This window comes from Ranitomeya variabilis, chromosome 2 (genome assembly GCF_051348905.1).
Source record: "Ranitomeya variabilis isolate aRanVar5 chromosome 2, aRanVar5.hap1, whole genome shotgun sequence".
Classification (NCBI taxonomy): domain Eukaryota; kingdom Metazoa; phylum Chordata; class Amphibia; order Anura; family Dendrobatidae; genus Ranitomeya; species Ranitomeya variabilis.
Window position 1 is genome coordinate 790,244,275 of NC_135233.1, and position 26,500 is coordinate 790,270,774.

Sequence of the window (26,500 nt, forward strand, 5' to 3'; positions counted from 1 at the left end):
TTTTTAGGCAAGACTGTGAGTGAGCCGATTCCCTTGGCTGAGAAGCAACCCCACACATGAATGGTTTCAGGATGCTTTACAGTTGGCATGAGACAAGACTGGTGGTAGCGCTCACCTCTTCTTCTCCGAATAAGCTGTTTTCCAGATGTCCCAAACAATCGAAAAGGGGATTCATCAGAGAAAATGACTTTGCCCCAGTCCTCAGCAGTCCACTCCCTGTACCTTTTGCAGAATATCAGTCGGTCCCTGATGTTTTTTCTGGAGAGAAGTGGCTTCTTTGTTGCCCTCCTTGAAACCAGCAGCCCTTGCTCAAAGAGTCTCCACCTCACAGTGCGTGCAGAAGCACTCACACCAGCCTGCTGCCATTCCTGAGCAAGCTCGGCACTGCTGGGAGTCCGATCCCGCAGCTGAAACAGTTTTAAGATACCGTCCTGGCGCTTGCTGGTCTTTCTTGGGCGCCCTGGAGCCTTTTTGACAACAATGGAAGCTCTCTCCTTGAAGTTCTTGATGATGTGATAGATTGTTGACTGCGATACTTTTCCCTGTTAGGCCATTTTTGTGCAGTGCAATGATGGCTGCACGTGTTTCTTTAGAGATAACCATGGTTAACTGAAGAGAAACAATGATACCAAGAACCAGCCTCCTTTTAAAGTGTCCAGTGATGTCATTCTTACTTAATCATGACTGATTGATCGCCAGCCCTGTCCTCATCAACACCCACACCTGTGTTAATGGATCAAGCACTAAAACGATGTTAGCTGCTCCTTTTAAGGCAGGACTGCAATGATGTTGAAATGTGTTTTGGGGGTTAAAGTTCATTTTCTGGGCAAATATTGACTTTGCAAGTACAGTAATTGCTGTTAAGCTGATCACTCTGACATTCAGGAGTATAGGCAAATTGCCATTAGAAAAAATGAAGCAGTAGACTTTGGAAAAATTACTATTTGTCTCATTCTCCATAGTTTTGGCCATGACTGTACAGCACTTTGCCAGCCAATTTACTGCTTTATCCAAGCATCCAGGCGGCTGCCCAGGGCTCCCCTTTTAGACACAAAAAAGGGACAAAAGCGGACAGTAGAACATAAAAGAGAAGTAGGATGACACAAAAGGAGGATACTCAGAGGGACAGAAGGATACAAGAGGGACAGGAAGACCCAAAGCGGGACAGCAGGATACAAAGGGGGGGCATTTTATTCAGTTGTTTGAGTTATCCCAGTTTTTCACAAATCCAAGCACCCTCTGCTCCCGTTTAGCTTGGATAAAAGAGACTCTACTGGATATTTTTATCAGGTAAAGGATAAATATGGGAGTTGGGATTTGAAGCCATGTTATCCAAATCATAATCCCCATATAAATGAATATTGATAATAATCAATAATATAATCATCCACATCTAATGATCATATCACATTACATTTTATGTGAAATTAGTGGGGTAAGGTGTTTGTTGGTTGACAGCACACGCTATGCACAATTGAGCAGCTAAGTATTAAATTTCACAAGGAAAACACTGGCTATTTTCAACTCGACGCTTTAAAGAGGACCTGTCATCACATTCAATGCCACCAAGCCGCAGCTATGGTGGCAGAGTTGACAGGTCCAGCTGTGTGGAGAGACCTTTGTCCACCTCCCTGGGTGCCGCCTGATTGAAATACTAAACTTTATTGCCCCCTTGACGCGCGTAACGGGAATCAAGAAGTGGTCCTGTTGGTGTTTTGGAGTGTGAACCAATCAGTGCTTGAGCCCTGCGCTGTGCCGTGTCATCAGTCGCTGGGCAGTAAAAAAATTCCTGCCCAGCAACTGATGACGCAGTGCATTGTAGATAGCGCAGATTTGTTCACACTCCATCGGACCGATACAGACACTTCATGCTTCCAGTGGTGCCCGTCGAGAGGAATAAAGTTTAATATTTTAGTGCGGAGGCACCAGGGAGGCGGATAGAGGGCTGTCCACACTGCTGGACCTGTCAGCTATACCACCATAGCTGCGGCTTGGTGGCATTGAATGTGATGACAGGTCAGCTTTAAGCCTTCTTTTCAGTACTGAAGATAAGCAGTTAAAAGTCTCTTAAATCAGCCTTTATTTACTTATTTCAGCAACCTTGACGTCCAACCACAAAATATATCAATAAAGTCACAAAAGCTATTTTCAAGTCAATGCTTCAGACAGTTTTCACGATCTTGAACAAAAAAAAAAAAAAAAAAAGCAAAAACTTTGTTAAACCCGTCTTTCCAGGCCTGTTTCAGCATCTTCGAGCGTATAAACACTGCATATGTCCAGGAAATCAATGCAGATATTTTCAAATTAATAGTTCAAACTGTTATCGCTATATTAATGAAAAGCCGTCATATAGAGACAATAAACAGCCTATACTGACTTATTACAGCGCTATTGAATGCAGAATTACCAAGCTGTAAAAGCAAATTACTTAGCCTATTTGACGCTGTAATATAAATGTACATATAGGCATTCATTTATTATGGAGCTTAGGTGCCCACAAGTTTTTAAAGATATTTTTTCAAACAAAGCTGCAAAATTATTTGGCCTCTGTAAATATAATATTTCACATTGAATTACCATGGAGGTGAATAATTCTATTCATATTTTTATGGGAAATTCATCAAATGTGGTACTGGGCATGACTATTTGGGATAAATATATATGTTCTTAAAATAATGATAAAATATGTTCCTGGGCATGTGTATTTGTGATATTTCACCCATAATCCCCATACAGAACAATAGATATACCCATATTCCTATCAGAAGTAGATGAAGTATGTTCCTGGGCATGTGTATTTGTGATATTTCACCCATAATCCTTATACAGATCAATAGATATACCCATATTCCTATCAGAAGTAGATGAAATATGTTCCTGGGCATGTGTATGTGTGATATTTCACCCATAATCCCCATACAGAACAATAGATATACCCATATTGCTATCAGAAGTAGATGAAGTATGTTCCTGGGCATGTGTATGTGTGATATTTCACCCATAATCCCCATACAGAACAATAGTTATACCCATATTCCTATCAGAAGTAGATGAAGTATGTTCCTGGGCATGTGTATGTGTGATATTTCACCCATAATCCCCATACAGAACAATAGATATACCCATATTCCTATCAGAAGTAGATGAAGTATGTTCCTGGGCATGTGTATTTGTGATATTTCATCCATAATCCCCATACAGAACAATAGATATACCCATATTCCTATCAGAAGTAGATGAAGTATGTTCCTGGGCATGTGTATGTGTGATATTTCACCCATAATCCCCATACAGAACAATAGTTATACCCATATTCCTATCAGAAGTAGATGAAGTATGTTCCTGGGCATGTGTATTTGGGATATTTCACCCATAATCCCCATACAGAACAATAGATATACCCATATTCCTATCAGAAGTAGATGAAGTATGTTCCTGGGCATGTGTATTTGTGATATTTCACCCATAATCCCCATACAGAACAATAGATATACCCATATTCCTATCAGAAGTAGATGCAGTATGTTCCTGGGCATGTGTATGTGTGATATTTCACCCATAATCCCCATACAGAACAATAGTTATACCCATATTCCTATCAGAAGTAGATGCAGTATGTTCCTGGGCATGTGTATGTGTGATATTTCACCCATAATCCCCATACAGAACAATAGATATACCCATATTCCTATCAGAAGTAGATGAAGTATGTTCCTGGGCATGTGTATGTGTGATATTTCACCCATAATCCCCATACAGAACAATAGATATACCCATATTCCTATCAGAAGTAGATGAAGTATGTTCCTGGGCATGTGTATTTGTGATATTTCACCCATAATCCCCATACAGAACAATAGTTATACCCATATTCCTATCAGAAGTAGATGAAGTATGTTCCTGGGCATGTGTATTTGTGATATTTCACCCATAATCCCCATACAGAACAATAGATATACCCATATTCCTATCAGAAGTAGATGAAGTATGTTCCTGGGCATGTGTATGTGTGATATTTCACCCATAATCCCCATACAGAACAATAGATATACCCATATTCCTATCAGAAGTAGATGAAGTATGTTCCTGGGCATGTGTATTTGTGATATTTCACCCATAATCCCCATACAGAACAATAGTTATACCCATATTCCTATCAGAAGTAGATGAAGTATGTTCCTGGGCATGTGTATGTGTGATATTTCACCCATAATCCCCATACAGAACAATAGATATACCCATATTCCTATCAGAAGTAGATGAAGTATGTTCCTGGGCATGTGTATGTGTGATATTTCACCCATAATCCCCATAGAGAACAATAGATATACCCATATTCCTATCAGAAGTAGATGAAGTATGTTCCCGGGCATGTGTATGTGTGATATTTCACCCATAATCCCCATACAGAACAATAGTTATACCCATATTCCTATCAGAAGTAGATGCAGTATGTTCCTGGGCATGTGTATGTGTGATATTTCACCCATAATCCCCATACAGAACAATAGATATACCCATATTCCTATCAGAAGTAGATGAAGTATGTTCCTGGGCATGTGTATGTGTGATATTTCACCCATAATCCCCATACAGAACAATAGATATACCCATATTCCTATCAGAAGTAGATGAAGTATGTTCCTGGGCATGTGTATTTGGGATATTTCACCCATAATCCCCATACAGATCAATAGTTATACCCATATTCCTATGAGATGTTGATGAGATATATCACCAGGCGTGTGTAACCCGATATTCTACACATAATCCCATATAGTTACAATCTTTTTTCCCTGGTTCTATTATTACACTTTAATCCAGCCCTGTGGATGTTCTGATTCATTTAAGTATTTCCATTGAATTCCCTGCTTGCTATATTACAAGAAGTCATTTCCTGGTCTGCATTTGGAAAATGTGCTGCCATCTAGTGGTCAAGTCTAGTATTGCAGCCCATCATCCCATCATCCCAATATGCAGTTTAGTCCGTCCCGATTACATCGCTTATAAATCTAACATCAGATTATTTTTTTCCCCCTCTTAGTGGTGGAACCTCCCCCAGAAGACCACCTTTATGAGAAATCCACCCCCTTTTTTACAGACCAGTCCCCCCCATAAGTTATCCGCACTAGCCCCATCATTAGAAGACCACTCATCATGCGGTCCTCAGTGGTCTTCTCCACACAGTTTAGCAGCGGATGTGCAATAATTACTGTTAGTTGTCGCACCGTTGAAGAGTCCTCGCAGCTTGGGACTTGTCGTGTAGAACATTAGCATGCCGCTTCATATAAGTAGACTCGGGGCTGATCCTAAGCACATGGGACGGGGCAAGGAGCAGGCTTAGTGACCGCAATTCTCACTTTGTGATTTGTTCTGCTCCCATGTTGGTAAGTAGCTGTGTTGTGTGTGTAACTTTTTTTTTTGCGTTGTCTTTAAAATTGCCAATTTGGTGTTGAACAGTTGGCACGTGTGCTGGAGCAGGGATGTAATACCCCTCTATTGTTAACCAGGCTCTGACCCTCAGGCTGTAACGTCTGTCAACTTGTTACAGTTGAGTATGAAAGCCAACACTTAAGTATTACATTTTTAATTACTTTCAAAATTTACATTTTGGCGCATACACTTTTTTTTTTTTTTTTAAATCAACTAAATATATATATATATATATATATATATATATATATATATATATATATATATATATATATATATATATATATATATATATATATGTGCATTTCATTGTATTATGGCCGACGCAATGCACCTTTTTGAGATGTTTCTGATTTTTCCATATTGACACACACACACACACACACACACACACACACACACACACACACACACACACACACACACACACACACACACACACACACACACACACACACACACACCTGATTCGTCAGAATTCTTACATAAGAGAGAATCCATCTTTTTTTGCACGATTTGTACTCGCACAAACATTTTGCCACTCTTGACATTTTAAAACCAATCTTTGCCAGCCTGTCCAATATCTTGCATTTGACAGAGAGGGGTCAAGGTCGAGTGCAACAGGTAAATTCTTCACAGAAATGTACTCAATTTTTGGCTGTAGTGTGTGGCTGGTGAAAGATATTACAAATTCAATGAGTATAAGCCTCTTGATGAATTTGGTGTATCCAGTGCGCGACTCATCTGGGGGGGGGAGGGGGGGTGCAGAGTGCCTGTATAGGGTGGAGAGATGAGGACCTTTGCAATCGTACATCATCCATAAAGCCTTTGATTCTGTGTCAGCTTGTCACCTATTATAATTGCCATTCCAGTAATATCTAGCTTAAAATTCCAACTTTTTTGACAAGATAGTGTTTGTAATTCCTGACAATTTAATATTGCCATTAAATTTCTTACATCATCATTTTAATACAATAATTACTACCCAGTTCTGAAAATAAAAAGCACTACATCTTCTGAGTTGACGTATAGCAAATGCAGATCCACTGATGGTCACTATTAAAAGTACACTTTCAGGTGTATTCTTTTTTACGCTTTAGTCAGTGGAAACAAAGCATCCAGCTCTGGGCTTTTCCAGCTAGCTGTGTGTGATTGTTAGTTGTACACCATATTATTTTCATTGTTTAAAGGCATACAACATTTCAGCACATGCTTACAAACAGCTGTCCCTGTGCTATATGATGTCCACTTTAGCACCTGTTTTTTGGCTTTTACAATTTGACAATAGTTGATAGTTGGATCCCTGCAATTTCTTTCCCCCACTTATATGCCTAGCTGAATGATTTAAAGGGAACCTGTCACCAGTTTTGTCATATTTCAAATAAAACTACTGCCTTATTCAGCACCTGTGCTGCATTTCACAAATGCTTGTATACCCCCAAAACACCTTTTAGTTCTGAGCTGTGTGGATATCTGGTCAGTCTTGTCCACTGGGTGTGGTTTCGGGGCTCTCCATCTCTTCCTACTGCTTGCTGTCTTCCGTTAATTGATGTGACTCCTCGCATCAACCACATTGCTGGGTGATTTGTGCGCAGTCGCAAGACTTCGCCCACCAACGTGGATGAGGCGAGGCGTCATCTGCGTCAATTAAAAGACAGCGAGCAGCAGTCGGGGACAGATGTAGAGCCCGTAACCAGACTGCTCTTACCTGATTTCCATATAGCACGTGAGAACCTAAAGTTTTTTGGGGGGGTGTTACATAAGCATTCATGAAGTGCAGCACAGGCGCTGAATAAGGTGGTAGTTGTAGTGGAAATATGACATAACTGGTGACCGCAACCCTTTTAATATTGGGTCTAGTGAAAAGTTACAGAAGCACATGGTAAACTTTTTAATTAGTGATGAGCGAATATACTCATTACTCGAGATTTCTTGAGCACGCTCGTGTGTCCTCCAAGTATTTTTTTAGTGCTTGAAGATTGTTTTCTTTGCCGCAGCTGAATGATTTACATCTGTTAGCCAGCATAAGTACATGTGGGGGTTGCCTGGTTGCTAGGGAATCCCCACATGTACTTATGCTGGCTAACAGATGTAAATCATTCAGCTGCGGCAATAAAAACTAAATCTCCGAGCACTAAAAAATACTCGGAGGACACTCGAGTGTGCTCGAGTATATTCGCTCATCACTACTTTTAATCCTTGTAATTGATGATACAGTGGGACAGATGTTGTAATACTGGGTTAGGTGTGGGCAGTGAAAAATGCTTAATTTGGTTTTATGTTTGAACATGTCACATGTCTTGATATGTTCTGAGATTGATCACATGGTCTAAAGATTGGCATGATCATGCATTTACTCCATTTCTCTACAGCAAAGTTCCCCTAACTCGAGTCCTGAAGATGCACTCTCAATGTTTTCAGCAGTGCTGTGGAGTCTGTAAGCCAAACCAGACTGACTCCGACTCCTCAATTTCCCTGACTTCTGACTGCACAGCGATGCCTCACTACTGAGCATGTACATAAAGTGCAGCACAGATTCATCTCCACGAAACGCCTAAGTCCTTAGATCAGGAATAGAACAGACTTAAGACATTTTATGACTTTATCAAATTCTGAAAAGATTTACAGCACACCCTGCACTGAACTACTGTACCCAATTATTCTATATTGTCGGAGTCTGTCCATTTTATACCGAATCCTCCAAAATGGCAACCAGCTCCACAGCCCTGGGTTTCAGGATTTCCTAAGTGTTGTACTGGTGATAGAATAACTCCACCCCACCCCGAGCAGTACAAAGGAAATCCTGAAAATATGATAGATCAGTGGCACTTGAAGACTGAAATAGGGGAACAATTCCCCACAATTTAAGTTAAACCCCTGCAATTTCCTTATTTCTTTTTCTCGTTTGAGAAAAGGGTTTGTCACTAAATACTTCTGTGCATAGGATAGACTGGTTATTGTGGTGGTCCTATAGCTGGGACAGCCACTAAACAGTGAAACAGGATTTTGGTCCTCTAGTTTTTGGTGTTGCAGTAAGCCCGCTTAACCATCACTCTAGTCACAGTCAATGGAGCACAGCACTTGCTCATAGTTATCGAATTGGTTATCACTTATCCACATAATAGATATATAAATCCTATTTATATTTACCTGATAGGTTACAAATATAAAAAAATGCACAAACTACAGTAAATCGGCAAATACATCTGCAGCAGATTTACAGTCATGACTAGATGTCTTCAGCCTCACTCAGTCCACTTGCATTAAGTGAAGCTACACATGTGATCTGCTCGTGGCCAGAAGTATGCAACACATACTTGCGGTCATGTGACTTCCCGCTATCGTCAATGGCAGCAGTGGTTCCTGACCGCTTATGATGTGCCCTGTGAGGGTTCAGAAGTCTTCATTCATATAGTGATTGTAGAACTACAAATTATTTGAATGTTTAAGGGGGGCAACTCTAAATCTTCTTTTGGCTTTCTTGTGTTGCAGTCTCCAGAGGGTGCTGAAGCCAAGGATGCTGGCAAAGTAACTAAGCAAGAGGTAAGTATGTGAGGTTTCCTTACATTGACTTGGCTGAAAGATGTCTTCAACCTCGGTCTGCTGATATCCGTTTTCCACGATGGTGGTAACGGGAACCCTTTGGCCCTTTGTTTGTTTTTTACATCTGGGAGAAGTGGTATGGCTGTATGGCTGTATGTTCCACAATAATGATTTATTGGGGGGGGGGTTTGAACAGATCTGATGAGCTACAAATCAGGAAGTGCAATGGAGGTGTGTTGGTACATATGGATGTCTTCCAAGTACTTTGGCACAACTAAACTTCACTTCCAGCCTGATTTGCATATGAGTAATTGTATAAGCGCCTATACCGGCATATCACCAATTATGCTGACAGGTTCACTTATGTTTTTTTTATCCAATCTATTAAGATTTAAACACTTGCCCTTCTTTCTCCCTGTTTTTTTTTTTTTCTCAGCCAACTAGAAGATCAGCAAGATTGTCGTCAGTAAGTATATAGCTGATGTCTGTATATTTATCAGTACCAGCTGCCTGATTAACAATTGCTGTGCATGAGTCAAATGTGTGGTTTTCATATTCTGATTACACTTTATACTGAAGGCTTCATTGCAAACCTGGATTCACACTACATGCCTTATGTCAACATCTGATATGCTAGAAAAGCAAATAGTAAATGTCATTTTTTTTTCCCCTTGTCTTTTACTTAAGTATTGCCCAAAAGAATGACCATCCTCACTTTTTATGTAAAAACGATTGCCTTTTACTTTGTCCTTGTTGTGAAATGTGTTTTAATACTTGTCTTTCTGTTTTTTACTGTGATTAAGTGTTGTACATTTCACCAAAATGTTTACTTGCTTATAGAAACCTGCCCCTCCTAAACCTGAAGCAAAACCAAAAAAAGCTGCAGCCAAGGTAAGCCTTTTTTCTTTAATTTTGTTTTTTCTTTCCAATACTATAATGTCCCATACATAATTTAGTGACCTTAACCTTGATGGATATTTTCTTAAAGGGATTCTGTCACATAGCAGCTAAAAATATCATGTTACTCAGCATCTGTGCTACAATCCCTAAATTCTTACATGATCCTCTGACTACCCTTGTATAGCCCCAAAAACCTTTTTGATTTCTCCAGCACTGTATGCTAATCTGGTCCGATGGTTGTGGCTTCGGTCCTCTCCACCCCTCCCCAGACTGCTGCTTGCTGACCTTCACATGGATAGCTATCTCCTGCGTCATCACTGTGAGAGAACGCGCACCTGCGCTGAATGCTGTGTCCAACTGCGGGCGAAGTCAAAAAGATGGGGGGGGGGGAAGGATGGAGAGGACCGATGCCAAGCCCATAGAACTGGATGAAAACGCTAAATAAGAATTTATTTATTTTTTTTAGCTGCTATGTGGCAAAAAATTGATGACCGGGTCCTTTTTAAATACATGGAGCATGTCGGGAATTGCTACAGTTACATATTCCCAGCAGTTGATAAATGTTGGAAAACTGCCACTGTTTAAGCTGGGTAGGCAAGACAACACCCTATTCGTATCCCATCAGTGTCTTGCTTAAAAGGGTTGTCCAGTCCAAATTGATAAGATTATGAATTCCGCCAGCATGCGCACTGCAGGGATTTGCTGTTTTTTGAGCTGGGACCTGAGGGTATGAGTTATACATACTCCTGGCCAGTACCTATTGGTGTGGTCTCTCTCCACACAATTGTATTAAGTGGGGCCATGCCCTGACTAGTGAACACATTTATGTTCTAGTCACGTGGACACGGTACGAAGCCTGTTACACACGATCACAGCTCATTAAACTACATCAGTGCTTTCATGTAGTCATCACACGACCCTTGCAAACTTGTATTTCCTGGGAGTAAACAATGGGAGTTTCCATTCAATGACAGGCAAGATCTTAAACTGAGGAATTTCTACAAAAAGCATTGGAAAACTGCAATAGCTTCTTAACCATTTTTACTTTATGGCACACTGGTTTTACGATGCATGTTAACATTTTTGTTTAACTTTTTTTTTTTTTTTAATTTCCCCACGTTATTATAAAGAAGGAGCCAGGATCAAAGGGTAACAAAGGTGCTAAAGGGAAGAAGGAAGAAAAACAAGAAGCTGGAAAGGAAGGTACTGCTCCCTCTGAAAATGGTGAAAATAGAGCTGATGAGGTACTTTTCAGAGAGTGAATCAGTGGTGGTGTTTTTATACAGTCGTACAACCATTGATTGCATGTTCATAATACTTATTTTTGTTGACTGAAATGTTATTACAGATTCACATCTCTCGCTCAACTGTTAATGTTTCCACATCCAGAGGTGCCATGCCCAGCACACTGTCAATAAAAGGGCAGATTGAAACAGTGAAGGTTAAGGGTACGGTAGATCAATATTTTTGTGTGCAGTGCATAGAAAGCTAGTGGTGTGGTGCTTATTCTATGTGGATATAATGGAAGCTTTCAGGTAAGGCTTCTTGGGTTTTTACATTTTGAGAAAGTTGAACAAAGGTTTCCTTAGAAGGTCTTTTTACATATTCCATATTTTCTTCTAGAGAAGATTCAATTTTTCTACTATTTTTATTTTTTATACAATTTATAGACCACCACTAGCTGAGGGTTGGGGTCTTTAGTACTGGTCAAACTATTCTGACTTATCCTTTTTTTTTTTATTTTGTTAAATCTCCTAGGCACAGAAAACTGAACCAGTGGATGATGAGAGCGAATGAAATGGTCATGGAAATTTTTCGTTGATTTTACGTACCTCTTGAAGAACTTTAAGAAAAAAAAAACAATATTTTTCTCAAGTATTTTGTAAATGCTAATTTTTTTAGGACAAGTGTAGTTAACTTTTACATATATAATGTACATGAACATTTTCTTCTACATATTCATGCTTTGCTGATTATGATTTTCCTCATTGTCTGCAAGTTTTAAGCAAAAAATATAAACATTTTAGCGTTAGTGGGTGCATTTGAGGCTGTTTTACATATCTTATTGCTTTTAAAAACTAAAAAAAAAACTTGTGCATATAGTGATTTTTGTTTGTTTTTTTTTTTACTGTGCATTTATGAAATTTTCCATGGCATTTTCTATAGCAATAATTAGTGTGGTGCTTTTGTACTTACGGTTTTGTGGTTTTGAAAATGACTAAATTGTTGTGACCATCTGCTGTTTTTATTTTTTTTGTTTTTCATTTAAAGTATAAAAATAAAAGGGTGTTGCCTTTTTAATTGCGGTAAAACACTTTTTTTGACCTTCTGAAGTTCTATTATCAAAATTGTTCTTGATACAAGAGAACACAAATTTCTTAAAGGGTAAACATTTGCCTTGACTGGCAAGGAGAAAACAGTTAAAGGGAACTTGTCACCTGAATTTGGCGGGTCCTTTTTTGGGTCAAATGGGCGGTGTTTTCGGATCTTTTATTAACCCCTTTCTTTCCCGCTGGTCGCGAAATTGACTTGATGATGATTCTCTTTACTCCCTAGTTAATGCGTGCGCAAAGCAATCTTGCCTTGGGCACGCGCAGTATGCTTTGCCCAACTGCGGGCAAAGCCGAAAACCATTAGTGCGCATGCGCCGTCACACTATGTCCCGGAAGTATTTCGCTGTGTCAAGTCAATTTCGCGACCAGCGTGCGGCCAGCTGGAAAGAAAGGGGTTAATAAAAGACCCAAAAACACCGCCCATATGACCCAAAAAAGAACCCGCCAAATTTAGGTGACAGGTTCCCTTTAAACAGTGGTATCCGGTAAGATATGTGCAACTAAGAGTTTTGAAAAGGGGGTATTTAAATAGGTAACAAAGTAGACCACATTTCTGACTTTGTGTGGGACCTTACAGACTCTGCTGATGGCAACTTTCTTTGCCTAAAAATATAAACTCATGCTAGATTAAAAATGCTGTGCACATTAGAATTGTAAATGCACATTAGGTTTAAAATGGCCTTTTCTGTCTTACTGGTTCTACTCCGGACTTGCTAAATAAGATGTACAGTAATTTTAGTTTGGGTAATCTTTTGCATCATGGTACTAAACAATGTTCAACTGGCAGACTTTAAAACCTAAAGCAAAACTGTTTGTGGTACAACCCTTTTAAACTTAAGGCAAAATACTGTATTTTGCAGACTATAAAAACTCACGATTTGGGAGGAAAATGTACCTTACCTAGGGGAAGCTGCAGTGGAGCAGGATCACTGATAGAAGTGGGGTGGTGCTGCAGGCCCTGAGCTGGCAGAGGAGGGTTGTCCCACTGGTGGGCTTCAAGAAAATGTTGACCATGTACGGCAAGTGCAGATACCGCTCTGTACGTTGCTGTCCTGGCAGTGGGCTTCACGAAAATGGCTGGCGCATGCACACATTTAGATCTCTGCTCAATCGGCTACCTGCAGCAGTAACCCCACATCCTGTGACCAACCCCGCACAAGCTAAATTTGAACTACAATGCGGGCCCCAATTTGACACAACCTTTTTTGCTGTGAGGATGTCTCATGACAGGAGGTAGTCCTCATTCTCTAGGGAAAGGAAACACAAGAAGTTAAAAGCCCCTCACCTTATGTTTTTTTTCCTGTACGTGGCAAGACAGGCACATGAGGAGTGTGCATCGTCACAAATACATACCTGGGAGCTTGGGGATCGGAGAGAATCCATCTCTTCTGTGAAGAGGCTCGGGGCTGACACCCCAGTGGTGGGCTTCAGCCATGATCCACCGCTTCCCTCTGCCCCACTCAGATGGTTCAGAGCACATCTCCTCACAGAAGGGCTGGATGTGTGATGGAGGAATAGTTAGAGGAAGAAGTGGGTTTGTATTAGGCCTCTTTCACACCAGCTTTTTTGCCATCGGTCACAATCCTTCGAATGATGGAAAAAAATGGATCCGTCGCAGATTGTGAAACTGATGCGACGGATCTAGTTTTTTTGTCTTTTCTTTTGCCGGATCCGGCTAATTGGATCCTAAAAAAATCGGAGCATGCTCAGTTAAACAATTAATCTGTCGCCAGATTCCATCATTTGACAGAGCCGGTGCCATAGGCTTCCATTCTAGCAAACGACAGATCCAGCGCTGTCCATTTTTTCGACGGACGCAAAAAAAAGTTACTATGTCTGTTGTCTCCGGCCGCTGGACAAACAATTTTCGACAGGTCTGGCGAACGACGGATGAAACGTGAGGCTATCCTATGCTAATACAAGTCTATGAGAAAAAACTGATCCGGCGGCATCAGTTGCCGGGTCCGTGTTTTTTTTTTTTTGTTTGTTTGTTTTTTCCCCAAAATTCACCAGATTGCAACTGATGGCAAAAAACTGATGTGTGAAAGGGTCCTTACTCTCATCCAGACCTAGAATATGAGGAAAATACAATTTTTCATGGTTTGGGAAGAGATCCCAAAAATTGACATTCCTTTTCTCAAAGAAAAATTCTTCCTTTTAAGATTCATTATGTCTCTGAGATGCTATAGATAGAAAGGCTGAGGGGGGTTACTAAACAGGAGCCGAGGGGCTTCAGCTGCTAACATATCTGCTATCTCAGTAGCAAGGTCCATGTGTCGATTTGATGAGCTAATGGCCCAATTAAAATCAAACACTCCCAGAGACCTTGTTAGAATCCCTGCCAATGTTAAAAATTGACACCGTTCATGGCGGAATTTGAGTTTTGCAGCCAGAAGCAATGTCCTGTCTAATTCAGTGAGGTGGGCAATCTGGGTGAAAACTTGGTCAGGGCATAGTCGCTCAAAAAAAAAAAAAAAGCTCTGTTCCATCCTATTCTCAGGGATACGTGTGGTTGGTCCCGTATTAGATTAAATACTAGAGGGGCTCTGACAGTTTGTTTTTTTTTTTTTTTTTTTTTTTTCTGAAGAGAAGCCTAGGAGATCTCGCTTTCGAAAATCCGGTCTATCCCAGAGACAGGATTTCAAGGGAAAGAGTAAAATGGGAAGGTGGAGTTACCCCAATGGAGTTAAGGTTGGAGCTACCCAGTTTACTTCAGACCCATCCGGTCATCCTTGACAGCAGGGGAGTTTTCTGGTAGGCCATCTCAGGAAATTGTCGATTTTACAAACCATAGGGGAAGGTTACAGGATAGAATTTACCCAGCCCACCCCTCACAAAGTTTTTGCCTCATGGTACCTCAATCACAATCCTCCTTTAAAAAGACTCCAGTGTAGCCATTCTAGTACCCCCTTAAGGGTCCCTTTCCACTTGCGAGCGAAAAAATGGTCCGGTTAACGGACCAAAAAAAACGGAGGAAAATCGTGCGAGTGTCATGCGATTTTTTTTATTTTATTTTTTTATTTTTTATTTATTTATTTTTTTTCTTCGCAACATCCGTATGACATCCGTATTGCTGTCCGATTTTTACGCACCGGTGTCCTTTGAAAAGCTGGCAAATCAGTGCTGTGTACAGTAAAATCACACTGACAGGTTAGAATAGAGTAGATATATACACATAGAAAAGGTATATATACATATATATGTCAGTGAGACACCTATGTATGTATATTTATATTTAATGCAGCGCTAGATCGCATAAGCCGCTAATTCAATTGCCGGCTTTTGCTCTCTCCTTCACAAACCCGACAGGATACGAGACATGGTTTACATACAGTAAACCATCTCATATCCCCCTTTTTGCATATTCCACACTACTGTTAGTAGTGTGTATGTGCAAAATTTGGCCGCTGTAGCTGCTAAAATAAAGGGTTAAATGGCGGAGAAAAACTGGTGTGGGCTCCCACGCAATTTTCTCCGCCAGAGTGGTAAAGCCAGTGACTGAGGGCAGATATTAATAGCCTAGAGAGGGTCCATGGTTATTGGCCCCCCTGGCTACAAACATCTGCCCCCAGCCACCCCAGAAAAGGCACATCTGGAAGATGCGCCTATTCTGGCACTTGGCCACTCTTCCCCCTCCCGTGTAGCGGTGGGATATGGGGTAATGAAGGGTTAATGCCACCTTGCTATTGTAAGGTGACATTAAGCCAGATTAATAATGGAGAGGCGTCAATTATGTCACCTATCCATTATTAATCCAATAGTACGAAATGGTTAATAAAACACACACATTATTAAAAAGTATTTTAATGAAATAAACAGGTTGTTTTAGTATTTTATTTTATTGCTCTCTCAATCCATCCGGAAGACCCTCGCTTGGCAAAATAATAAACCAACAATATACATACCTTCTGATGAACTGTCAGGTCCCACGAAGTAAATCCATCTGAAGGGGTTAAATCCTTTTACAGCCAGGAGCTGCGCTAAAGCACTGCTCGTGGCTGTAAAAACCCCGTGTGCTGAAAGGAAAGCTGGGTGATCTGTACTTACATTGAGTCGCGGTGAGGCGCCCTCTGGTGGATGAACTCATGAACTGGAGCCTTGGAAAAGTTCCCACGCTCGAGTTCATATGAGTTCATCCACCAGAGGGCGCCTCACCGCGACTCAATGTAAGTACAGATCACCCAGCTTTCCTTTCAGCACCCGGGGTTTTTACAGCCACGAGCAGTGCTTCAGCGCAGCTCCTGGCTGTAAAATGATTTAACCCCTTCAGATGGATTTACTTCGTGGGACTTGACAGTTCATCAGAAGGTATTTATATTGTTGGTTTATTTTGCCAAGCGCGGGTCTTCCGGATGGATTGAGAGAGCAATAAAATACTAAAACAACCTGTTTGTTTATTAAAAAGTATTTTAATGAAATAATGTGTGTTTTTTAACCCTTTCATACAATTGGATTAATAATGGATAGGTGACATAATTGACGCCTCTCCATTATTAATCTGGCTTAATGTCACCTTACAATGGCAAGGTGGCATTAACCCTTCATTACCCCATATCCCACCGCTACACGGGAGTGGGAAGAGAGTGGCCAAGTGCCAGAATAGGTGCATCTTCTGGGGTGGCTGGGGGCAAATGTTTGTAGCCGGGGGGGGGGCAATAACCATGGACCATCTCTAGGCTATTAATATCTGCCCTCAGTCACTGGCTTGACCACTCCGGCGGACAAAATTGCGCGGGAACCCACGCCAATTTTTTCCGCAATTTAACCCATTATTTTAGCTACAGCGGCCAAGTTTTGCACATACACACTACTAACAGTAGTGTGGAATATGCAAAAAGGGGGATATGAGATGGTTTACTGTATGTAAACCATGTCTCATATCCTGTCGGGTTTGTGAAGGAGAGAGCAAAAGCCGGCAATTGAATTAGCGGCTTTTATGCTATCTAGCGCTGCATTAAATATACATATATAGGTGTCTCACTGACGACAGACAGACAGACAGACAGACCCACACCCACCAAGTAGTATTCAACCCCCTGCAGATTTAGCAGGTTTAATAAGATGCAAATAAGTTAGAGCCTTCAAACTAGAGCAGGATTTATTAACAGATGCATAAATCTTACAAACCAAAAAGTTTTGTTGCTCAGTTAAATTTTTATAAATTTTAAACATAAAAGTGTGGGTCAATTATTCAACCCCTAGGTTTAATATTTTGTGGAATAACCTTTGTTTGCAATTACAGCTAATAATCGTCTTTTATAAGACCTGATCAGGCCGGCACAGGTCTCTGGAGTTATCTTGGCCCACTCCTCCATGCAGATCTTCTCCAAGTTATCTAGGTTCTTTGGGTGTCTCATGTGGACTTTAATCTTGAGCTCCTTCCACAGGTTTTCAATTGTGTTAAGGTCAGGAGACTGACTAGGCCACTGCAACACCTTGATTTTTTGCCTCTTGAACCAGGCCTTGGTTTTTTTTCTTGGATGTGTGCTTTGGGTCGTTGTCTTGTTGGAAGATGAAATGACGACCCATCTTAAGATCCTTGATGGCGGAGCGGAGGTTCTTGGCCAAAATCTCCAGGTAGGCCGTGCTATCCATCTTCCCATGGATGCGGACCAGATGGCCAGGCCCCTTGGCTGAGAAACAGCCCCACAGCATGATGCTGCCACCACCATGCTTGACTGTAGGGATGGTATTCTTGGGGTCGTATGCAGTGCCATCCAGTCTCCAAACGTCACGTGTGTGGTTGGCACCAAAGATCTCGATTTTGGTCTCATCAGACCAGAGAACCTTGAACCAGTCAGTCTCAGAGTCCTCCAAGTGATCATGAGCAAACTGTAGACGAGCCTTGACATGACGCTTTGAAAGTAAAGGTACCTTACGGGCTCGTCTGGAACGGAGACCATTGCGGTGGAGTACGTTACTTATGGTACTGACTGAAACCAATGTCCCCACTGCCATGAGATCTTCCCGGAGCTCCTTCCTTGTTGTCCTTGGGTTAGCCTTGACTCTTCGGACAAGCCTGGCCTCGGCACGGGAGGAAACTTTCAAAGGCTGTCCAGGCAGTGGAAGGCTAACAGTAGTTCCATAAGCCTTCCACTTCCGGATGATGCTCCCAACAGTGGAGACAGGTAGGCCCAACTCCTTGGAAAGGGTTTTGTACCCCTTGCCAGCCTTGTGACCCTCCACGATCTTGTCTCTGATGGCCTTGGAATGCTCCTTTGTCTTTCCCATGTTTGAGTGCTGTTCACAAGTTTGGGGAGGGTCTTAAATAGTCAGAAAAGGCTGGAAAAAGAGATAATTAATCCAAACATGTGAAGCTCATTGTTCTTTGTGCCTGAACTACTTCTTAATACTTTAGGGGAACCTAACAGAATTCTGGTGGGTTGAGGGGTTGAATAATAAATGATCCTCTGAAAAGACTTTTTAAAAAAAAAAATAAACAAAGAAATAACATTCATTTTTGCTGCAGTGCATTTCACACTTCCAGGCTGATCTACAGTCCAAATGTCACAATGCCAAGTTAATTCCAAATGTGTAAACCTGCTAAATCTGCAGATGGTTGAATACTACTTGTAGGCACTGTATGTATATATACACATTCTATGTGTATATATCTATTCTATTCTAACCTGTCAGTGTGATTTTACTGTACACCGCGCTGAATTGCCGGCTTTTCAAAGGACACCGGTGCGTAAAAATCGGACAGAACTCGCATGGTGCGAGTGCTGTGCGATTTTTGTCTCGCACCCATTGACTTGCATTGGCGAGTCTCGTCCGAGAATCGCAGCAATACGCAGCATGCTGCGATTTTCTTCTCAGCCGATCCAGATTTTTCTCAGTCCGATTTCGGCTGAGAAAAAAATCGCAAATGATTATATTGGATTATTAGGGGAGGCATTTATTAATATTAGTAATATTCACATCAGAGCTAAAATATGCATATTATCATGTGGCCATCCTGCCTGCCAACAGTTCCTTAGGTTTGCACTGTAGTATCCGAATAATCCGCTACTTTCAACTTGTGTCTGTTTGGCCTGTCAGCGGCACCTCATGTATTTCTCTATCCCCATGATGGCACCACGGAGAGAGGGGTCCGCCCCCAGGGACAGGAAACCTACAGGTGAAAAAGGGCGTACCTCTCTCCCACATCAGTTGGTTTCCGGTCCCTGACGGGGAACCTACAGCACGTACCTGAAGGATCTTCGTGGGATTCCAGGGGCCGGTCCAGTCGGTTCCTGACGGGGCGCCCTGCCACGGCTGGGTTGAGCGGATTTTCTCTCCCCCCTTTTTCCCTTCCCTGAAGCACCACCGCTGGGGTCGGCGGGCCTTATGGGTGAGTGTGAAGGGGGAGGCAGTGAAGAGGATCAAGCCTGCCTTCCCCACGGGGGGGAAAAAAAAAAGGAGGTGGCGGCGGTCACCAAAATAGCCTCTGTACCAAGGCACAGCGGTACATGGAGGTAGCGGCGGCTACTTTTCCATGAGGTCCCAGACAAAGCCGGATGGAGGCCGGCAGGCCGGAGCGACATGTGGGACCGCTGAAACGCCGGCGCCATTGCCGTCCGAACCGGAAGCTCCAAACAGGGCGCAGGCAGGCGCCGGCAGACGGAACGCTGAGGCGCGCGGGCGTCCCAGCTTGTTTCTTCCCCTATGTGAGCGCCTGTGGTCCGGGGAAGTCAGGCGGGCGCATGCGCAGATCGCCACTTCCGCCGGCGGCGCAAGCGATTAAAGGAGCGCTTTCAGGCGGGAGAACGTGGACAATTCAAACCTCCTTTGCACTAAACGCAGTGTGGAGGCCACTATGAGCGACAAGGAGCTGCAGGAGATCGTACAATTATCGCCTTAACAAGCGCAGGTACAGCGGCACCAGCGCTCACAGTATCAGCGCAAGGGAAAGTCTTCCTCTCAACAGCGCAGCAGCAGCGGACGCTCAGTCACAACGCAGCCAGGTTTCTGCAAAACCACACGACCGGTGACGAATCCAGTGGTGGATATAGTCCCCAGGCCTGAGACGGTATCTCTTATCCACAGGGGGTGAGTGATCTACGTGAAAGTGCTGAGTTTAATACGGGGTTACTCTTTCTCCTAGGGAAGAAAATGTACAGGCAAATCAAAGCACAAAGTATGTGCTATATGTTCAGAAGAACTTCCTTCCTCCTGGGAGAAAAAACTATGCAGCACTTGCATAGAGAAGACAATTCAGGAAGAATCCCCTGGCATTTGCCTCAGACCTAAAATCATTAATAAGGAGTCAGGTGGAGAGTGCCCTCAAAGGCATTAAAACCTCAAAGAAAAAATGCAAAACAAGTCAGATCCCCTGAATCTAGTGTGGACGAGTCGGAAAGCGAAATATCTCATTCTAGTGATTCATCAGCCTCTGACACCTCTTCGCTATCCTCAGAAGGGGGACAAAGTTGCTTCCCTATCGAAGAGACAGACGCCTTGGTAAAAGCCGTCAGGACAACAATGGGTCTGGTAGATGAACGCCCTAAAAAAACGGCGCATGATATAATGTTCAGCGGTTTGGAACAAAATAAAAGAGCGTTCCCAATAAATGAAAAAATTCACTCTCTAATCAAGAGAGAATGGAAAAAAACACAAAAAAGTTCTCTTGACTCCCAAGAGAAAGTACCCTTTCGATGACCCAGCCTGCTCATCCTGGAGTATGGCACCAAAATTAGATGTGGCCATAGCAAAGGCCTCTAAAAAGTTTGCCTTACCCTTCGAGGACATGGGTACCTTAAAAGACCCGATGGACAAAAAAGCTGAGACTTTCTTGAAAAGCTCCTGGGAAGCGGCAGGGGGTGGACTAAAACCAGCCATCGTGGCCACTTGCACAGCTCGCGCCTTAATGGTGTGGCTCGAGCACTTGGATTCCCAATTAAAGGGAAAAGTCTCAAGAGTGACAATTCAAAAGTCAGTGTCTGTGATGAAAGGTGCATCAGCCTTTTTGGCTGACGCATCGGTAAATTCAGCTAGATTAGCAGCCAGGTCAGCCTCCTTCTCAAACGCCGCAAGATGTGCCCTGTGGCTAAAGTGTTGGCCAGGGGATTTGCAAACGAAAACGAAACTATGCTCAATACCTTGCGAAGGCGAATTCTTGTTTGGGTGAACATTAGACAACATCCTCGACAAAGCGGGGGATAAGAAGAAATCTTTTCCCGGGTTCCCCAACCAGTCTTACAGGTGTCCCTTTCGGAACAGAAAGTTCATGCGGAGGAGACCCCCAAAAGGGAATAAAGACGCATGGGAAGACAAAATAAATAAGAACAGATAATAAGAAAACACAATGAAGGTATTCCCCGGGTCGGAGGGAGACTAGCCGGTTTTCTTCCAGCCTGGGAAAAAATTTCAAACAGTTCCTGGATATTAGGCATAATACGAGAAGGTCTCAAACTAAAATTCCGCATTCCTCCTGGCAATTCCTTCATGGTAACACGGCAGAGACAATCACACGAACAGTCCGCTCTCCAGGAAGAAATTTTGAACTTAATCCAGAAGGGAGTCTTACAAGAAGTCCCATACCAGGAAAGAGGCATGGGCTTCTACTCTCCCCTCTTCCTTCGGAGGAAACCGGACGGATCATACAGGACGATCATAAATCTCAAAAGATTAAACAGTTTCCTCGAGATTCAACACTTCAAAATGGAGACAATAAAATCTTGCGTGAAAATACTCTTTCCCTTGTGTTTTATGACTGTTCTAGACTTACGAGACGCATATTACCATGTGCATATCCACAGGGATCATCAAAAGTATCTCAGACTAGCAGTGAATATCCAGGGGGAAGTGAAACACTACCAATTCCAGGCTCTCCCCTTCGGGTTAGCTATCGCACCTCGGGTGTTCACGAAGATAATGTCAGAAGTGATGGCCCACACACGGGAACAGAATGTTCTAATAGTTCCCTATCTGGATGACCTCCTTGTGGCAGGGACCTCATTCCAACATTGCAAACAACAGTTGGATTTGGTCATGGCTTCTCTGTCGAGTCTAGGTTGGCTACTGAACATGGCCAAATCCAGAGTAGTGCCAACCCAGGTACAGGAGTACTTAGGGATAGTCCTGGACTCGACCACGCAGAAGTGTTACCTTCCTCAGGGGAAAATTCAAAAAATGACACAGGCTGTGTTACAGTTGACGATATCTCCAGTCACTACTCTCAGAAAAGCGATGTCCCTGCTAGGCTCCATGACAGCCTGTATCCCGGCAGTGCAGTGGGCACAGTGTCATACCCGGGACCTACAATGGGAGACTTTAGATTCAAGCCTATCTCTGCGTGAAAATTTAGACGGGCAATTAAGTATTTCAGCAAGCACGATACACTCCCTAGTGTGGTGGGCAGACCCAGTGAATTTAACCAAGGGGGTTCCTTCGGCACTACCGACGGAAAAAATCCTAACGACGGATGCAAGCCCCTGGGGGTGGGGAGCACACATAGACGATCAAGTGGCACAAGGGAATTGGAGCAAAAGTCAAGAGCTAGTCTCTTCAAACATGAAAGAACTGTTAGCGGTAAAGTTCGCCCTAACGCACTTTCTAAAACTCCTTCACTCCCATCACGTAAAAATCTTTTCAGACAACCAGGTAGTGGTAGCATATCTAAACCACCAAGGGGGCACCAGGTCTCGAGCACTGATGGAGGTAACCCAATCCATCTTCCACATAGCAGAACACAATCTGAAGTCCTTAACAGCTCTCTACATAAAAGGCTCAGAAAACCAAACTGCAGACTTCCTGAGCAGGACATGCTTAAAACAGGGGGAGTGGGAGCTGAAACAATCGGTATTTAACCAGATCGTAAAACGTTGGGGACAGCCAGAAATAGACCTATTTGCGAACAGTCAAAACCAGAAAGTAAAAACATTCTGCTCAATCGATCCCCGGGGGGCCCAGTAGCTCTGGACGCCCCTCCAATTCCCTGGAACTATCGCCTCGCCTACGCGTTCCCTCCAATATCCCTCATCCCCTTAGTACTGAGGAAAATTCGGGAAGAGGGAGCAACAGTGATAGTAATAGCTCCATTCTGGCCCCGCAGAATATGGTTTTCTTGGCTGTTGTGAATTTGGTTTTTGGGCTCCCCCGGTGGTCGCTGGTGGTACTGGACTTGTGTGCTTCACTTTCTCTGTTCACCTGTTTCCATCAGGATGTGGGAGTATCCTATTTAGCCTTGCTGCTCAGTTATTCTAGTGCCGGCCATCAATGTAACCAGAGCCTTTCTGTTGCATGTTCCTGCTTCTAGACTACTATCAGCTAAGTTGGACTCTTAGTCCTAAGTTTGTTTGCATTTTTGTTCCAGTTCACAGTTATGTTATGTTTCTGTAGCTGGAAGCTCTTGTGGGCCGAAATTACCACTCCGGTGTCATGAGTTGACACATGAGTCTTAAAGTAATTTCTGGATGGTATTTTAATAGGGTTTTCAGCTGACCGTGAAGTTCCCTATTGTATCTTCTTACTATCTAGTAAGCGGACCTCGCTTTGCTGAACCTACCTTCATACTGCGTATGTCTTTTCCTCTGAACTCACCGTCAATATATGTGGGGGTCTTCTGTCTCCTTTTTGGGGGAATTTCCCTAGAGGTAAGCCAGGTCTGTTTTTTCCTCTATTAGGGTTAGTTAGTTCTCCGGCTGGCGCTGGGCGTCTAGGGATAAAACGTAGGTACGTCACCCGGCCACTGTTAGTTGTGTGGTAGGTTTAGCTCACGGTCAGCTCGAGATTCCATCACCCAAGAGCTAGTCTTTTATTTAAGTTCTCTGACGTTCCCTTGCCATTGGGAACCATGACAGTATGGCCGGCCAAGGGTTAAAACCGTTGGCAGAAGAAAGGAGAGAAAAAGAAGTCTGCAGATTTTTTTTTTTTTTTTTTTTCCTCTGAGCTTGCTCTATAGTTTACTCAGTTGCATTTCTGCTCTAATTGCAGCCTTTGCCTCTCTCTCTCCTTCTAATCCTTGAATGGCTCTGATCTCACCTGATTAAAATGGATCCTCAGAGTTTGGCTACAGGTTTGAATAATCTTGCTACGAAGGTTCAAAGTTTACAGGATTTTGTTATTCATGCTCCTATATCTGAACCTAGAATTCCTATACCAGAATTTTTCTCCGGGGATAGATCTCGTTTCCTGAATTTCAAATATAATTGTAAATTATTTCTTTCCCTGAGATCTCGCTCCGCTGGAGATCCCGCACAGCAGGTTAGGATAGTAATTTCCTTGCTGCGGGGTGACCCTCAAGACTGGGCATTTGCATTGGCACCCGGGGATCCTGCGTTGCTCAATGTGGATGCGTTTTTTCTGGCTTTGGGGTTGCTTTATGAGGAACCTAATTTAGAGATTCAGGCTGAAAAAACCTTGATGGCCCTATCTCAAGGGCAAGATGAAGCTGAAATATACTGCCAAAAATTTCGTAAATGGTCTGTGCTTACTCAGTGGAATGAGTGCGCCCTGGCGGCGAATTTCAGAGAGGGTCTCTCTGATGCCATTAAAGATGTTATGGTGGGGTTCCCTGCACCTACAGGTCTGAATGAGTCCATGACAATGGCTATTCAGATTGATCGGCGTTTGCGGGAGCGCAAACCTGTGCACCAGTTGGCGGTGTCTTCTGAGAAGGCTCCAGAAAATATGCAATGTGATAGAATTCTGTCCAGAAGCGAACGGCAGAATTTTAGGTGAAAAAATGGGTTGTGCTTCTATTGTGGTGATTCAACTCATGTTATATCAGCATGCTCTAAACGTACAAAAAAGGTTGATAAGTCTATTTCAATTGGCACTTTACAGTCTAAGTTTATTTTGTCTGTGACCTTGATTTGTTCATTATCGTCAATTACCGCGGATGCCTATGTCGACTCTGGCGCCGCTTTGAGTCTCATGGATTGGTCCTTTGCCAGGCGCTGTGGGTTTGATCTAGAGCCTCTGGAAGTTCCTATACCTCTGAAGGGTATTGACTCTACACCATTGGCTAGTAATAAACCACAATACTGGACACAAGTGACTATGCGTATGAATCCAGACCATCAGGAGACGATTCGCTTCCTTGTGTTGTACAATCTACATGATGTTCTGGTGCTCGGATTGCCATGGTTACAATCTCATAACCCAGTTCTTGACTGGAAAGCAATGTCGGTGTTAAGCTGGGGATGTCAGGGGGCTCATGGGGACGTACCTTTGGTTTCCATTTCGTCATCTATTCCCTCTGAGATTCCGGAATTTTCATCTGATTATCGTGATGTTTTTGAGGAGCCTAAGCTTGGTTCACTACCTCACAGAGATTGCGATTGTACCATAGATCTGATTCCGGGCAGTAAATTTCCAAAGGGTCGTTTATTTAATCTATCTGTACCTGAACATGCTGCTATGCGAGAATATATTAAGGAGTCCCTGGAAAAGGGACATATTCGTCCTTCTTCATCTCCCTTAGGAGCCGGTTTTTTCTTTGTATCTAAAAAAGATGGCTCTTTGAGGCCGTGTATTGATTGTCGACTCTTGAATAAAATTACAGTCAGATATCAGTATCCTCTGCCACTGCTGACTGATTTGTTTGCTCGAATAAAAGGGGCTAAGTGGTTCTCTAAGATTGATCTCCGTGGGGCGTATAATTTGGTGCGAATTAAGCAGGGGGATGAGTGGAAAACCACATTTAATATGCCCGAGGGCCATTTTGAATATTTAGTAATGCCTTTTGGTCTTTCAAATGCCCCTTCAGTCTTTCAGTCCTTTATGCATGACATTTTCCGGGAATATTTGGATAAATTCATGATCGTGTATCTGGATGATATTTTGATTTTTTTGGATGACTGGGATTCTCATGTCCAACAGGTCAGGAGGGTTTTTCAGGTTTTGCGGGCTAATTCCTTGTGTGTGAAGGGTTCTAAGTGTATTTTTGGGGTTCAAAAGGTTTCTTTTTTGGGGTACATTTTTTCCCCCTCTTCCATTGAGATGGATCCTGTCAAGGTTCGGGCTATTTGTGATTGGACGCAACCTTCTTCGCTTAAGAGCCTTCAGAAATTTTTGGGCTTTGCTAATTTTTATCGTCGATTTATAACTGTTTTTTCTGATGTTGCTAAACCTTTGACTGATTTGACCAAAAAGGGTGCTGATGTTGCTGATTGGTCCCCTGCTGCTGTGGAGGCCTTTCGGGAGCTTAAGCGCCGCTTTTCTTCCGCCCCTGTGTTGCGTCAGCCTGATGTTACTCTTCCTTTTCAGGTTGAGGTCGATGCTTCCGAGATCGGAGCTGGGGCGGTCTTGTCGCAGAAAAGTTCCGATTGCTCCGTGATGAGACCTTGTGCGTTCTTTTCTCGAAA

The 26,500-nt window shown here is 42.8% G+C and overlaps 1 protein-coding gene across 4 annotated transcripts in view; it reads left to right on the forward strand.

Annotated features, from left to right (window-relative positions):
* The window catches only part of HMGN3 (high mobility group nucleosomal binding domain 3), a 59,987-nt gene extending 47,810 nt beyond the window's left edge, over positions 1 to 12,177 (forward strand). Inside the window, exons 2-6 of one of the 4 annotated variants that reach the window (XM_077289843.1) lie at positions 8,926 to 8,976; positions 9,413 to 9,442; positions 9,817 to 9,867; positions 11,007 to 11,120; positions 11,635 to 12,177. In XM_077289843.1, coding sequence (XP_077145958.1) covers positions 8,926 to 8,976; positions 9,413 to 9,442; positions 9,817 to 9,867; positions 11,007 to 11,120; positions 11,635 to 11,673 — 285 coding nt within the window. In that variant the 3' untranslated portion in view covers positions 11,674 to 12,177. The other 3 variants (XM_077289841.1, XM_077289842.1, XM_077289844.1) reach the window with 3 other exon arrangements.
* The last annotated feature ends 14,323 nt before the right edge of the window (positions 12,178 to 26,500 follow it).